General features: G+C 51.6%; 7 protein-coding genes across 7 annotated transcripts; 2 read left to right on the forward strand and 5 right to left on the reverse strand.

The window, feature by feature from the left end:
- Positions 1 to 213: 213 nt before the first annotated feature.
- N7458_003586 (uncharacterized protein) lies at positions 214 to 1,050 on the forward strand (the record flags this gene model as incomplete). The annotated part of the gene is made up of 3 exons (XM_056906969.1): positions 214 to 282; positions 336 to 692; positions 763 to 1,050. The coding sequence occupies 3 exons, from the start codon at positions 214 to 216 to the stop codon at positions 1,048 to 1,050; spliced, it is 714 nt and encodes a 237-aa protein (XP_056771076.1).
- A 312-nt stretch (positions 1,051 to 1,362) lies between these two features.
- On the reverse strand, positions 1,363 to 2,178 carry N7458_003587 (putative dephospho-CoA kinase; the record flags this gene model as incomplete). Its single annotated transcript, XM_056906970.1, has 1 exon — positions 1,363 to 2,178. One exon carries the CDS (start codon positions 2,176 to 2,178, stop codon positions 1,363 to 1,365), a length of 816 nt encoding a protein of 271 aa, XP_056771077.1.
- Positions 2,179 to 2,571: 393 nt separating this feature from the next.
- N7458_003588 (fungal specific transcription factor domain-containing protein) lies at positions 2,572 to 5,045 on the reverse strand (the record flags this gene model as incomplete). The annotated part of the gene is made up of 5 exons (XM_056906971.1): positions 2,572 to 3,675; positions 3,733 to 4,616; positions 4,712 to 4,837; positions 4,924 to 4,986; positions 5,012 to 5,045. The coding sequence occupies 5 exons, from the start codon at positions 5,043 to 5,045 to the stop codon at positions 2,572 to 2,574; spliced, it is 2,211 nt and encodes a 736-aa protein (XP_056771078.1).
- Positions 5,046 to 5,435: 390 nt separating this feature from the next.
- Positions 5,436 to 7,916, reverse strand: N7458_003589 (glycosyl hydrolases family 31-domain-containing protein; the record flags this gene model as incomplete). The annotated part of the gene is made up of 2 exons (XM_056906972.1): positions 5,436 to 6,986; positions 7,056 to 7,916. The coding sequence occupies 2 exons, from the start codon at positions 7,914 to 7,916 to the stop codon at positions 5,436 to 5,438; spliced, it is 2,412 nt and encodes an 803-aa protein (XP_056771079.1).
- A 587-nt stretch (positions 7,917 to 8,503) lies between these two features.
- Positions 8,504 to 10,370, forward strand: N7458_003590 (uncharacterized protein; the record flags this gene model as incomplete). The annotated part of the gene is made up of 5 exons (XM_056906973.1): positions 8,504 to 8,705; positions 8,762 to 9,184; positions 9,239 to 9,626; positions 9,680 to 10,134; positions 10,192 to 10,370. The coding sequence occupies 5 exons, from the start codon at positions 8,504 to 8,506 to the stop codon at positions 10,368 to 10,370; spliced, it is 1,647 nt and encodes a 548-aa protein (XP_056771080.1).
- Positions 10,371 to 11,019: 649 nt separating this feature from the next.
- On the reverse strand, positions 11,020 to 12,195 carry N7458_003591 (DUF3431 domain-containing protein; the record flags this gene model as incomplete). Its single annotated transcript, XM_056906974.1, has 3 exons — positions 11,020 to 11,228; positions 11,287 to 11,729; positions 11,813 to 12,195. 3 exons carry the CDS (start codon positions 12,193 to 12,195, stop codon positions 11,020 to 11,022), a joined length of 1,035 nt encoding a protein of 344 aa, XP_056771081.1.
- A 539-nt stretch (positions 12,196 to 12,734) lies between these two features.
- N7458_003592 (lipase family protein) lies at positions 12,735 to 13,799 on the reverse strand (the record flags this gene model as incomplete). The annotated part of the gene is made up of 4 exons (XM_056906975.1): positions 12,735 to 13,034; positions 13,094 to 13,430; positions 13,491 to 13,656; positions 13,718 to 13,799. The coding sequence occupies 4 exons, from the start codon at positions 13,797 to 13,799 to the stop codon at positions 12,735 to 12,737; spliced, it is 885 nt and encodes a 294-aa protein (XP_056771082.1).
- Between the last annotated feature and the right edge of the window lie 1,152 nt (positions 13,800 to 14,951).

Below are 14,951 nucleotides of genomic sequence, written 5' to 3' on the forward strand. Positions count from 1 at the left end.
GACAGACGTGGATTCGAGAGGGAGATCGAAGGTCGAAGTTCCAGGAACTGAATAATCCGCGAGGTGTGGTTTGGTGGTGGTTCACCGCCTCCCATCTGCGGGTTGGCCCGCGCAGCTGGTCGGTTTTTCTGCCGCTGGATTTAACTGGACTTGCACGTTTTTTGGAGTTTTGCGCTCTCTCACTTTGAGCTTTCAGAGATTCATACGCCCACCATGTCGGGGTCTCCAAGTACGACTCCAAAGTCGGAGAAGACGATGTCTTCCCGTCTGCTGACCATGAAGGTATGCTCTTGCTGGCAGGTAGATCTTGCGACCCAAAGCTAATTTGTCTACAGTTCATGCAGCGCGCTGCTGCTTCTGCAGCGACCAAAGAACCACAGAGCTCAACTCCTGACGAAGGCAAGCATACACCGAAGCGCCCCAGGTTGTCGACGGAACCTGCCAGCCCCTCCACTCCCCAGTCTGATCTGGAGGCTATTTCCGCGGCACTTGCAGCTGAAGAAGAGAAGCGACGGGAGGCCATTACGCGACAAGCAGCAGAGGCCGGCGAGTCAGAATGGGTGCTGGACATCCCGGCTGTGAACTACTCTCCGCAACCAATTGTCCTCTCGGCGGACTCGCTAGACACTGAGGGAGATATACCCCAGGGTGGTCGCCGCGCATACGGAAACTTCAAGCGCAAAAAACCTGTTGTAAGTTCTTCCTTGAGTTTACATCCCGAGACCCTTGAACTAATCACATAATTAGGCGCCCGTCGTTCAGACCAAATACAGCGAGACCCAGCTTGAAGAAGACGAGGAGGAGGAAGAGGAGGAATTGCAGCAGCAGATTGCTCAGCACGCAGATGATCCCGAAGCCGTGAGCGCCCTCAGGGAGAAGGCGAAGCAGAAGATGTTGGCCAGGGAGGCACGTCGAAAGGCCGCTGAAGCCGACGCTGCGAGGATTGAGAGGAAGAGGCTCTCTAATATAACCAGTATCTCTGGATCGCAGCAATCTTCATCATCGAGAATGGGAGGTCCGTCAACGAAAAAGAAGAAGCGCAAGTTCTAAGCCATGAGCTATGTTGGTAAAGTCCTTCACCTCTTTCGAGACTACGGATATACTTGGTGGTCATGTCATGTCAAAATGGGCGTTTAATATGGAGCATGGGTCGGCGTTAGGGTATTTGGACAGCGTATTTAGAAGCTATCAATGCATTTTCAATCCAAAACTGCATTATCATTGATAATCAATTTTGCAAGGTCAAACCACATATATGTGAGATAATCTATCGCTATATCGGGTCAATGCTAGGCCGTCTGTACAAAACATATCAAAAAAGTCATCAAAAAGGTATCACCATCTCCCATCAACAACAACAAATCACAACCTCGCCTTCTCCTCTCTCTTCCTCTTCTCCCACCCCTTCTGCGTCGCAAAATTAACCACCAAATTCCACGCCGCAACCCCCATCCCCGCCGGCGGCGCAATCAACAACGCCCACGCCCACCACCTCGGACTCGACGCCGCAATACTCGCCATCGCCCCCTTCACGGCAGCCTCCAATTGCACCTTATCCGCATCATTCCACACCACGACGCCGCGCGCAGTCACCGTCCCTCGGAACTCAGCCTGCGCAGCCTTGGTCCGGACATCGCCCTGGCTGCGGACGCGGTTCTCTGCGTCTTCGGCGGTGAGATGGGCGTCTCGCGCGCGGAGACGGGCCATCTGCACAGCTGGATCGTGGACACCGACGACTATCACCGTGCCGCAGATGAGATCCATGCCGCTTTCGAAGAGTAGGGGCACGTCGAGGACGATCGCCCATTGCCCACGAAGGTAGTGGTAGATCAAGGATTTGTAGACTTCCCAGCGCACGGCGGGATGGATAATCCCATTCAGCACTTGGCGATCGCGTTTGCGTTCCTCCGTGTCGCCGAAGACGCGCCGGCCGAGCGCGGGTCGGTTCAAGGGTTTGCCATTTGGGGAGGGGTTGGGTGTGTCTTCGAGGAGGAGATCTGGTGTGCTGGGGCCGAAATAGTTGACGATTGCTTTGTAGCCGGCTGTGCCGGGTTCGACGACTTTGCGGGCGAGAATGTCGGCGTCGATTATGGGGAGGGAGTAGGGTGGGGAGGAGAGGATGGAGGAGACGGTGGATTTGCCAGTGGCTATGGAGCCGGTGAGGCCGATGATGAGCATGTTGGTGGTGGCTTTTTGTGCGTAGGGATCTGTGTGGCTAATGTTGGTTGAAGAAGTAATCCCTTGCTGGAGCGTGGAAGAGTCAAGAAGTCAGGTTATGGTGATGACGAGGTATAGCTCGGCGGAGGTAGCAACCTCGGAAGTTCCGAGGTACAGCAATTTAGCGGGGTTTGATGCTTACTTCCGCCCAGCCACCATAAGCTTAGCGGTACTCTCATTGAAAAGAAAGTGTCTTCAGTGGAAAGTACAGCTTTGAATTTGCACCAAAGATAGGGTATCAAAGCTCATAATAGCCCTTTTACAATGTTATTGATACACTGACATAATAGTCGTGGCACGAGGCAAACCTGTAAAGAGCCTCTGTATGTTATTCATTCTGCAAATGATTCCCTCTCATGCCGCGTTGTCCAAGTTGGCGTCGCCAGTTTCCAAAGCGTCCCAAAGGATTTCAAAGTCGGCGTTGTTCCACTCAGTCAAAGCGTCATCAGTCCCGATCTGATTGCAAATCGCGTCTAAATCGCCGTCACTCAGGTCAACCAATCTGGCAACTTCATATTCCGAGAAAGGCAAATCATGCATTATATGATCGTCGGCTGTGTGTAAATAATCCCAGAAAGTCTGGAACATGGACTCGTCCAAATTGTTATCAGCTAGTAGATCGGGAAATGGAGGGTTGCTCAGTTCGACGTCGCCTGGCAATGAAAAGTGTATATGTGCGTCAAGGTGGCCACCAGGTGTATGGAGAGGCAGTGTCGGAACTCGTGACGAGCTGTTATTGCTCTGGAACTCCGGAAGCAGCGTCAAGTGGTCAAAAGGCTCGATTGTAGAATCATCGGTGGTACCAGCATTTAACCTCTCAACATCCTGCGTTGTGAGCCCTTGCTTGCTTGCAGCAAGAATTCGAGAAACAACGTGTAGGGTACGAGTTGCTGCTGGACTCCATGCTTGCATATGTGTGAGGAAATCAATCGCAAGATTAACTTGTCGGTGACAGCATTCTAACGAAGCTCTCGGATCTTTCGTTGTAGAATCGGTGAGGAAGCAGCCCAAGAGTGGAATGCATACGGCCTGAAACAGTAACCATACTCCATTCCATCCCGTAACTTGATTGATCACCAGTGTGGCAACAATTTCTTCGATGGTCAATTGTGCAAGCAAACGGCACTTTTCGATCGAGGCGCGCTCCTCCTCTTGGAGGGCAGCAGAGGGAATACGGCGGATGGCATAGTCTAGTAGACTAGGACGATGCAGCAGAAGACGTTGATTGAGGAAACGCCACCGCATTACGCTGCGGGTAACGATGAGGGATTCAGAGCAGGGTTGATAATCTTTCAACAGTGGAGGTAGGTTGTCGAACCATTCCTGGAGCTCCTGATCGAGCCTTTTGCGTTCGGCGTATGGAATAACCGAGCTCTCGGCGATCGCCTCTTGGATCTGTGTAGCAATCCGACAAAAGCGAACATTCTCTAGAAGAGGGAGGAAATCGGCCATGTGGCTCTGTCGGCGAGTTAGTCAGAACGTTAAGCAGTGTGCATAATGCTTTGGGTGTGATACCTCATCTCCACGGGATACCAAATTAACGGTTATGTGCGTAGGCCCGAAACGACTGATACCTGGTCGATCGAGGGGGCCGCATGCCCAAGTATCCATGCAGAATAGCGACCACCAGACTCGCCGTCGCACTTGCTGGAAATCAATGGGATCAAATGTCCCCTCCCGACAGAGAGTTCTGTCTTCATGCAACCCCTGTGCCAAAGCCAACCGTTGAGCGGCTCCCATCAGTGGGTAGGCCAGATTGGGTTGACTTATATAGGGCAAGTAGAGTCCCCCCATCAAACCCAGAGTTTGTACCGTCTCCAAGTGTGGGGAACCAAGGGCGTCCAATCCAAGGTGATACTTGCATCGTGCATAGTATACAGAATGAGACTTGTCCTGATTACTTGTCGCGGCGATGCTACCGAGGGCGCAGACGATGCTTAACAAAGCGAGCCATTGGCTGTCCTTTCGTCCACCGGAATTATATGTGTGCCTGAACCCAGCCTCGTCAACCAGAAGGACCAGAGGATGGAAGTAAGTAAAATAGCCATCAATACAATCGATCTCGGGCGTCAAACTGTCTGCGCTTTCTTTGACAGCCGATGGCGACCAGATTGGCGGCGATTGGCGTGATATTGATGCTGAGGGTTGATATGATATACCGCTGGTAATCAATGACGGGGCTGTGGGTTTCTGGCCTGCGCTATTCCTTCGAAGTGGAGGCTGCCGGATAGCACTTTGAGGACACAGGATGAAGATCAACTTGAAAATTGCGTGAACTGATGATATGCCTAGGTATGATTTGGGCGTTTGAGAATCCAGCGAGAGGGCGTTAACATCATCGGAGATGTTAACATTGGGCTCTTCTGCTATCGTGTCTTCATTGGGTTCGTTGAGTGTAGCTTTATGGATGTCAGAGCTTATATCCATGTATCCCCATAGGCAGTGAGAGGGGCGATCCAATGGAAAGAATGGCTCGGTATTCTGAGAGACATACGTTGAAATAGACTCAGTAATTGTTCACGAGGCATATGTCTGAGGTCTTCCAGACTTGACCCTGGAAAGAGCTTTTCAACGGCACTGCGGTACTCCGCCACCTGCGCGGAAAGCTCGCCCACATGCCCTGGCTTGGTCAGTGGTAAGAAATTGAAGCAGAACTCGGAGTAAATATAACTTCATTAAGATTGGCATGAGTATTCTGTGTCTCACCTTTGGGAGGGTTGTTGAGCTCGAGAGCCTGCGTGAGATCTTCGACGTCTCGTCCAAGTTTGGCTTGTGCGTTCAGTCAGACGTTGACCAGACGTCTCTGCTAAGTCAAGCGAAGAGCGCATAATGACCGATACTGGATCCCTCTTTTCTCCGGGTCCGTTCTGGCAGTAGAGTCGAGTCTAGATCATAGCTATCGCTAGCGGCAAATGGAATCAAAAATTTTAGCCAGAACTTCAGAGAGAAAAGAAAGGTGTAGGAAAAGAACGAACAGGCGGAGTTTACCCCGGACCTTGCTAGCGAGCCGAGCGATTACGTTCTTTGAACCTCATGACCTCCAATTGCGGGGCCTTTGGATGGCCTATCTGTGGGACAAATCTAAGAATCGACATTTTTATCCTGAATTCCCAGTTCTTCAATCTGTACTACTTGTCTCTATGAGTTTCTATGAATCCTTCTTTTCCAATGTACGGCCCGAGTTGTCGGACTCATTTACAATTTCCCTAGCTCTAGCTCTACTGGAATACCTGCACCTGGACATTGTCACGATCCACCACAGTCCATCCGCCTATCCCTGGTGTCAACGCCACCAGACCACCTTGTCCATCTCCGCAGGCCCAAGGTTCATCCCGGCAACCGTACAATTCGACTCTCTGGACAGTGCCTACTTGGTTGTATGTCCTCTTTCGCGGTGCGGCCCAGCATAATATAGCGCCGTCCTTGACAAAGACGTGGTTCTGGGCCAGGGGCGCAGAAGCAAAATCAACCCATTGCCCGTGGCTAGTATACTTCTGCTTGTCCCAGAATCCGTACCAAGTCCCCTCTGGCAAGTAGATCGAGTGCGTGCTTGCCTCCGCTAGCGGCTGCAGAGTCGGAGCCACCAGCAGATCGGACCCGAACATGAACTGGCTGTCAATATCCCAGACATTACGGTCCTGGGGATATTCCAGCACCAGTGACCGGACCATAGGCAAGCCGGCCCTGGTGCTAGACTGTGCCTGTTCAACAATGTACGGAAGCATTTGATAGCGCTGGCGCATGAATGAACCCACGATCTGTACAGCCTCGGGCCCAAAGAACCATGGCTCTCGGCCGTTGTCGTCGCCCGCTCCATGAGAGCGGACGTGGCTGCTGAATGCCGCCAACTGGGCCCAGCGGATGTACAGCTCCGTTGTCGGCTTGCCGATGAAGCCGCCCAGATCGTGACTGAAGAAAGTAAACCCGCTCAAGCCGATGGATAACGTGGCTCGAAGGCTTCCCTGAAGTGCTGACCATGAGCACTGGGAGTCACCACCCCAGTGGACGGGATAGCGCTGGCTTCCTGCTGTGCCACTCCTTGCCCACTGGGCCGAATCTGCACTGACATTCAGTACATGGCGACGGACGGTAGCATTGTAGATCAGACTGTATAGATTGCTGAGTCGGCGTCCCGCGATGTTTAGATACGAGGCGCTAGCAGGGATGCAGTCACCAAAGTCAGTTTTAATGGCCGATGCGCCTTGCCGAATAAGAGCCTCTATTTTCTGACCGTACCACTCGGCGGCGCGCGGATTCGTGAAATCGATCACCAGATCATCGGTCTTCCATCCCGTGGTATCGGGTGGGTAGTTGAAGAAGTCCTTGCTACGAGACCCGTCGAGCTTGACGGCGTGGCCCAGGTAGTCATTATCGCGAGCCTCAACGTAGAGCCGGTTGTCCTCGCGTGGCGGCACAAAATTGTATTGCCACAAGGACACACGGATCCCTTGCTCTCGAAGCTCGGTCATTTTCTTCTCTGGCTCTGGGAATCTGTCTCCAAATTCAAGATCTGGATTCCAATCTTCTTGGAACCACGCTGTATCGAGGTGAATGACATCGAATGGTAGATCGTGTTTATCAGCACATTTGACAACATCGTCGACCACCTCCCATGACTGGTAGGAATTGCGGCTCAGCCAGAGACCAAATGACCAGACGGGCGGTACGGGCGCATTGCCAGTCAAGTCACGGGTGTATCGCTGCAGAATATCCTTGGGCGAGGGACCAGAGACAATAAAATAGTCCATATAATTCTCTTCTGTCGAGAACTATTTGCACCGTAGAATGTCATTAGCATCAAATTTGCGTGTCAAAGCTGTGCCAGGGTTAAAACTCACGCCGAGAGTTCCAGCTTCCCTCATACCGATATCCCACTCTGTGCGGGCATTTGAATTCAAAAAGCAGCCGTAACCATTCGTGGAGAAGAAAAATGGCACGTTGATATAGGACCGCAAATTACTTGTCCCAATCGCGTCGTGGTTGACAAAGTCCACTTGGCGGCCGCGTCGCTCGACTGCATCAAAGCGCTCACCTAATCCAAAGATTCTTTCTTGGGGATCGAGTGCAAAAGACTCAAAAACAGCCTCGCGGCCCTGATGGGTTGCAATTGATGTTGGAATGATATCGCTTGTGAACAGATCACTGAGTCGCTGTTTCCAGAAAGGCACCGTCGTATTGTTTTGATAGGCGAGTAGACGGAACGGGCGAGGTTGAACACAAACTCGCACACTGGGTGATGACAGCTCGATTGCACCATCTGGGCCATCCGCTATCGTGGCAGGAAATACTGCTGGAACGTGGGCGAGCATGCGAGCCTCTGGGGGAGGGTACTCCGGATCATCGGTCAATGCGTCCAGAGTCTGTTGCTGCCCTGCAAATCGCAGACGGAAGATATGCTCTGTGACAAAGAAGATCTCGACGCATAGCTTGCCAAACGAGTTCTCCTCCTTAATGAACTGATGCATGACCGAATCGTGCGTCTGCGCGGTTCGATGAACCTGATGGACGGTCTGCACCTCCAGTCGGAGGACGTTGTCGGTAAAGACATGCTTCACCAGAGAGTCCGCCCACATGAATTGCACGTTTTCTCCATCTCGAAAGAAATTCGGACCAGCAGCGCGCTGTGTCCTCTCCGTGGTGGGATTCGGCTTGACAATGCTACCCGCAGCACGTTGAGGAAACGTGCGGTCGTCGTCCATCGTGTGGCTGGATGAAGCAGCAAGTGTACACGACACAGCAACTCAGAGAAACATGATCATTATATGTCCAGACCATTGAAGTGGACCCAACTTCCAGTGTTGTTCCCCTAAGTCCTCAGGGTTGACCAACTCGATCGGCCAGAGAAGTCACGGACTTGAAACGCAACCTCATCGTCGTAACGGCGACCAACGACGACCAACGGCGACCTTGGTTATCCTTGGCTGTCAGTAAGCAATCCGATCGTTCTCCACACGGATTCTCGATCTCTTGATTCACTTCCCTTTTTCCCCACGGATGCGGGGTCTAGAGTCGGGCCAAGAGTCGAGTGGTTCCGCCTCTGCCGCCGCTTTTGTCACGGCTTGGAATATGCTTCTAAGCAGTGACTCTAACCCATTCATACTTCCGCTCGAGATGATCCAAATCGAGTAATATCGGGTCCTTTGAGCCAAGGCACGTGTGAGAGGTAGCGGAGACAGATGGACTATTTACTGGGACGTAGGAACCATTACTACGATCATTTCCTCGTTGAAACAAACACCCTGCTTACCTATCTCATTAGTTGAATCAGCTTATACCCGCAAGGGAGATGGCTACTACCACCACCTCTGCTCCATCGCGCGAAAAGGACGCGGATAGTAAACATGTGGAGCATATCGGTGAACGGAAAGACGTCCAGCAAGTCCAAGTGGCCTCTGTCGATTTCCAGAATGCATTGCTGGAGGAAAAGCTGAACCCGTGGAGTTGGAGCTCGGTGACTCTGTACGGGGTCATCTTGGTAACGACGCTGAGTACGTACTTACTTGCATTTTGATACACGAATGGCAAACAACAGTATCGCTAACAGTCCCGATGGTACTAGACTGCTGCATGAATGGGTTTGATGGCACACTCATGAGCAGCATCAACGCCATGCCTTGGTTCCACCGTCACTTCGGAACCAGCATGGAAGGCAGTGGGACAGGTCTGCTGTTCTCCATCTACTCCATCGGTAACCTCGTTGGTGCAGTATTTGCAGCACCAATCTCCGATGTTTTCGGTCGCCGGATGGGAATGTTCGTGGGGTCGTTGATCATCACGATCGGAGCAATCTTGGAAGCTGTGGGCAGCAATATCCAGCTCTTCATGGGTGGCCGGTTCTTAATCGGCCTGGGCGTCAGTCTTACCAATTCAGCTGCTCCGGTGTATTTGGTGGAAGTAGCGTTCCCACAGTGGCGCGGCCTCTTCGGAGGCCTGTATAACGTAGTGGGATACTACACCGGCGCTCTTGGTATGTCAATTGTTGGTATCCATAGCGCGGTGCAATAACTAATTCACTTTTCAGCATGCACATGGACAGCCTATGGCACCGGGTTCCTCAGTTCAAACTGGTCTTGGCGAGCACGAGTCATCATTCAAGTAGTCCCCTCTCTCGTGGTCATGGGGGCCGTGTTCTTCCTTCCAGAGAGCCCTCGGTGGCTTTGGGCGATGGGAAAGCAAGAACAAGCTCGACAGATGCTGGTCAAGTATCATGGAAGTGGAAAGATCAATTCTCCACTTGTACGCTGGGAGTGCCGCCAGATCGAGGAGGACCTTCAAGTGGAGATTGAAACGGGTGGCCGTCGATGGTGGGACTTTAAGGTGCTCTTTGAGACCAAAGCAAACCTCTACCGACTGTGGTTGATCTTCCTGGTTTCTGTTTTCTCCCAGTTCATCGGTGGCTCCGTCATTAGGTCAGTATGCTGCCCTAGAAACTATTACGACCCCAACTAATCAATTCGTGCAGTTACTTCATGCCGGTCATGTTACAAAATGCCGGAATCACAAGCTCGAGCCAGCAGCTTCTCATGAATGCCATCAATACAGTCATCTCTTTCGTGAGCGGTCTTGTTGGAACCCTTTTCGTGGACAGATGGGGCCGTCGCACTCTGTTCTTATGGGGAACCTTCCTTACAGGACTCGTTTATATCCCCCTTACTGTCCAGGCATCTTTCCCAGTCCCTCAGATTACCCAGAGCATGGGATATGGCTTCATTGCGTGTATCTTCTTATACGGAGTCTTCTTCTCTTTCTGCTGGAGTACATTGCAAGCCTTGTACCCGGCCGAGATTCTCCCCAACGATATCAGAGCCAAAGGCGTCGCCTTCCAGGGTTTGATCTCAGGTGCGGCAAACTTCATCAACATGTATGCAACACCTGTCGCCTTGCAAAATATCGGCTGGGAGATGTATACAATTTTCTGTGAGCGCACTCGGTTCCTGACTAGCTTCAAAACATTACTAATCTCATTCCTCTTAGTGGTCTTCCATTTTATGGAGTTTGTGTTCATGTTTTTCACTCTTCCTGAGACCAAGGGTCGGTCTATCGAGGAGTTGAACCATGTCTTTAAGAGCCCGAATCCAGTTAAGGAGTCGCTGAAGATGACGACTGTGCTTATCCACGAGGATGATGGGGCCAAGGAAGTTACTGGGGTTTGAGGTCGCATAACGTGGGTTGCAAGGTAGGTAGTTGATTATGTTTATCATATCAACTAAGTATTTGGTTAGTTTCGTTATATGTAATTATAGAATCGTGCTGCGTCGAGGAGAATATTGATACTTTGAATCTTGCATTATTTTTTCCGGCTTGTTAGATTTAACGGTCGAAAAAGCCATTAAATTCAGCTCAACCAAGCTCAAACATGGACTTTGCCTGGCGCTATCTCGACATGCAATCTAGGAGGCAGCATAGCAAAGGCCTGAGCGGACAGTTCGCAAGGATATGTACGAGCTGCAACGTCGGCTAGACATCAAACATTTCAATGTTTGACTATATACGCTACTGGTGCAGGTAGATCGCATTCAAAAATGCGAGATGTTTCCCAGATCTTGGCTATCTGGATTGGTGCTACTCCTCGGTCTCGACTGTTATCAAAGATCATCCAAGGTTAAATTGCAAGTCAGTCCCAAATTCACACTGAGTCTTGCTAGGATGTGGAATGTCGTGAGACAGCTATGCGGCCAGGAGTGCAGGTTGTGTGGAGAGCCCAGCTCTAGCAAGGCTCTAGTTCGGGTAATGCGTGATTTCACTTTTGCCCTCAGACGAGGATCCTCGGACAGTTCCGATACTTGTGAGGATTCACCCGTCTCAAGATTCAGGTAGGCCATGGCTCGGATCCTGCTCCTCGCCATTCCACCCAATATACGGCCAGCCCTTGGGCAGCGGCGAGTACGGCGGCAGGACGTAGCGATCATCGCAGGCATTCGGCCCAGGGCAATTCAAATTGCAGAGCCCAAAGACATTGCAGTAGCATTCCTGGGCATTTGGGCAGTGGACGGGCTCCTTGCCAAAGATCACTGCGAGAAAAATGTTAGTTGACGAATTCAGGCAGCAGGAGTAAGTAGATGCACATACTATGCCACGAATACTCCATGATCCGCCCACTCAACTCGTCCTTCAATTTCGTTTCCATAAGCCACTTGCGATAAAACTCATAATCGCTCTTGGGCCGCATCAACACTCTATCACGAGTCACGCCGAACTGCGCGCAACATGATACGCCGACTTCTTCAGGGACTGGTGTGTTGGGGAATAGCTCCATGAAGGCATGTTTGAAGTACTCTCCCGCGTGTATGTCTTGACGGTGGATGTCGGTAAGTGGGTGAATCTCGACAGGGCAGCCGAGGGTCCAGACACAGCGGAGATTCACGTATCCTTCCTTTTGGAGGTAGGAGGTCTGGAAGTTGCGCAGCATGGGGACGCCATCGTAGTATGGGTCGTCGTTGTGCCATTGGAAGCGCTGGGAGTGGATGAACAGCATTATATCGGGGAGGTTTTCGTAGTTATCGATAATGTACCTGCGAGTCAAAAGAAACATCATGTTAGCGTACACTGGTAATTGAATCACAAGCTTGGTCGTAAATGTTCGAGGTCGACTCACGTCAAATACACCATCGACTCGCGCCCCTTGTTGCGCGCAACAGTCAATGGAGCCTTCTTATCGTTCACGACGTAGACACTCCGCGACCAATCTGGAAAGTATTCGGCCAGCCACGAGGTATCATCACTCTTCAAGCTGGCTACGACCATATTCTTATGTCGGCGGACCACGGGACGAGCCAGCTCGCCTGCAGCCTTAGGGTTCGCAAGTGATTCAATTTTATGCGCATATTTGTTGGGTTTGTCGTGGTATGTGGAATGAGAAGACTCGCTACCGGCAAAAAAGAGGAAGTAAATGGCGAGGACGATGCCGATGGTGAGGAAGATAGCTTTCAAGCGATTGCGGCGACGGGGACTCTGGGGTCCGCTTGGAGCGAATAGCATGGTGATGTTGCGAGGTGACAGGCTCTGAGCTGTGACCGGGGATCAGACATTGGAGAGGCTGTTCGAGGTGGTTTAGAGTCGCATCCTGCGGGTCTGCCGGTTTGCTGGTGAATGAGGAGAACAAGGGGGGCGGAAGTTGAAGCTGAAGCGCGGGGAGGTCCGCTTGGTCGCACCAGCTGGAGACTGCAGCCTGGGAGTCGGATGTTGGATCCAGAGAGCTGGAATGATGTGGATTATATCAATAAGAAAGATTCCAGAAATAGCGCAATGGGTTCCATCAGACGAGACGAATCCAAGCAATGGTGAGAATGTCCAGGAGGTGGAGGTGTGGAGGATAAAGTTGCGCCAAAAAGTTGAAGTTGCCAGCTCGTCGAGTCCGTTTGGGGAACTCCTCGGGCGATCGGTGGGTCTCACCCGAACACTTGCACTTGGACTGATCTACAGCATACTCTACTGTACTGTACTTCTTCTCCTTTTCATTGCTTTATATTCCATGATCATAACTTTCCATACTAACATGAACACGACAGAATCATTGCTCATGAACACCCGTCAATATCCACAATATACCAATTATGCGCTGACACACTGTCTCCGCTCGATCCAGCATTACCAGCACTCGAGCCCACGCCAGTGACTTCGGTGATATCGCTTGTCGTGACAGTCACGTTGTCTCCGCTAGTGATCCAGTACTCTGGACTGGCATGGGTGAATCCCCATGAAGCTGGAGGCAACTTGGGCACGATATCGTTCGAGTGGGTGACACGCCAGAGGGAGCCCTGGTTCGTCATGTAATCGGCCAGCGCGGTGTTACCCACGCGTGGTTGGCCGTATGTATACTGCGAGAGTTCGTGCATCAACATCGAGGCTAACGGTGGCTAATAGGAAAATCACTCACCAGATCAAGAGTATATCCAGCATTGCGCAAGGCAGTCCCACCAATGGCAGCCAACGCACCCCCGAGGCTGTGGCCAGTCAGAACCAGCTTGTAGCTGGGATAAGTCGCCACGGCACTCGCAACCTGCGCAGTCAGGGTATCAGCGACAGTTCCCCAGGCCTTGAAAAAGCCCGAGTGAGCTTCACAGCCAGAGCAGAGGCTGCTGGCATCGGTTTGGTCAAAGTCCAGATTGGCAATCCAATTGCTGATGGTGTGACTGCCTCGGAAGGACAGCACAAGCAGTGTATTGGTGTTATCCACGGCGAAGAAGCCCGCTACGTCGCCGAAATCGGTGGAGCTGATGAGAGGTCAGTTTGGTCTGTTCTATGGCAGTGATTCAAGATCACGCTTCACATACTCATCAAATTCATATAGGGTCGTGGCTCCCGCGGATTGGACCTCCGGGCAGTAGCCTCCCGAGCAAGTCACGGCATCGCCAGCGGAATTGAGGTTGTTCGTGCAGTACGAAGCAGCCGCATACTGGGAGAATAGCGTCAACTCACTCAGTGTAGCTGACGAAACATCTATGCACAAGGTCAGCCTCGTCCAGAGAGGCCATCACAAGCAATATTTCCTTGGACATACCTCGAGGCACTGGTCGTGCTGGCGCAGCAACCGCCAGGGCTGCCATAGCCACCAGGATGCCGGATTGGCCCAGGAACACCATCTTTGCTGCTATACTCTGTATAAGAACTCGCAAAAGCTATAGATACTTTTCACTGTGCAGCGTCACCGCAAGTCAACCTGGACTCAAGCGGACTTTTTGCTTTTTCTTGTGCTTGTTCCTCTTAGTCCCGTGAGTCTCCAGCAACAGGACTTTGATCGATGCTTTATACTGCCTTCATCTGCTCTACAGCTATCCATTATCACAAGCAAAAGCTCATCAATAAAGACACCCTTCCAACACGAGCGGGGTATCCGAAGACGACCGACCATGAATGCCAATACGAAAGACCACGCATACCTCCGATGCCACGCTAGCCAAATTCCTCACGATCCAAATAGGCTCATCGTCCGTTCCTGGCCAGATTTGGACGCCTGACTGGTGGGCATTCTGGGCAAGATCGGCATTCTTGCAGCTGGAATTCTTCACGCGGATGTAACCAGTCAGACCTCATGGAGTGGGGAAGCCCAAGACAGGGAGGATGATGAGGGAAGGGGAAATGGCCACGAGGACGACCAGAGCAGGTTTGGTGTTGTTCATCAAATTGAATTTAGAAGCTTAGTCTTTCTATATTACTACTTCCGGGGTTATGGGGAAACCTTGATCGGTGGAGGGGTACGATTTAGGGTATATTCCGTGATGGGGATCCACGCTAGAAAAGTATTTGGGCTGACTCGAATAGTAGTATACTTTGGCCTCGGTACTTCCCTTGAGTGGACTCGGTAGACTTCCACCACAAAGTACGCATCCTGGTTGCAGGTCAAGTGTTCTGAGTATACAATCCTGGTACGGTGCACTATGGTAACTCCGGGGTACGCTAGCATGGCGCCATGCGCATCTACTATTGTACTAACCTCGTTTTTGACTGTACTAACCTGTTTCGGTCTACCCACGCGATACTTTTGGGGCACTTTTGCGGATATAGTAAGCGCCTCTCCCACATCCTTCGCAATGATCGGAGGGCGGGGCAATGCGTGATGACAACATTGTCGGTCAACGAATCACGCTAAAAGCACGGCTCGTCCGAATCGATGCCCAGCACCGTCGGAGTACGGAGCACGCGCGGAGAATGCGTCAGATTGTACTTCTTTGGTGCATGCTGAATGGTTCCAGTTCACTCCCAAGTCCTTTCCTACCAAGGGTTAGAATCCCGTG

The sequence above is a fragment of the Penicillium daleae genome (genome assembly GCF_028827525.1).
Source record: "Penicillium daleae strain IBT 16125 chromosome Unknown utg000002l_segment0_segment0, whole genome shotgun sequence".
Lineage (NCBI taxonomy): Eukaryota > Fungi > Ascomycota > Eurotiomycetes > Eurotiales > Aspergillaceae > Penicillium > Penicillium daleae.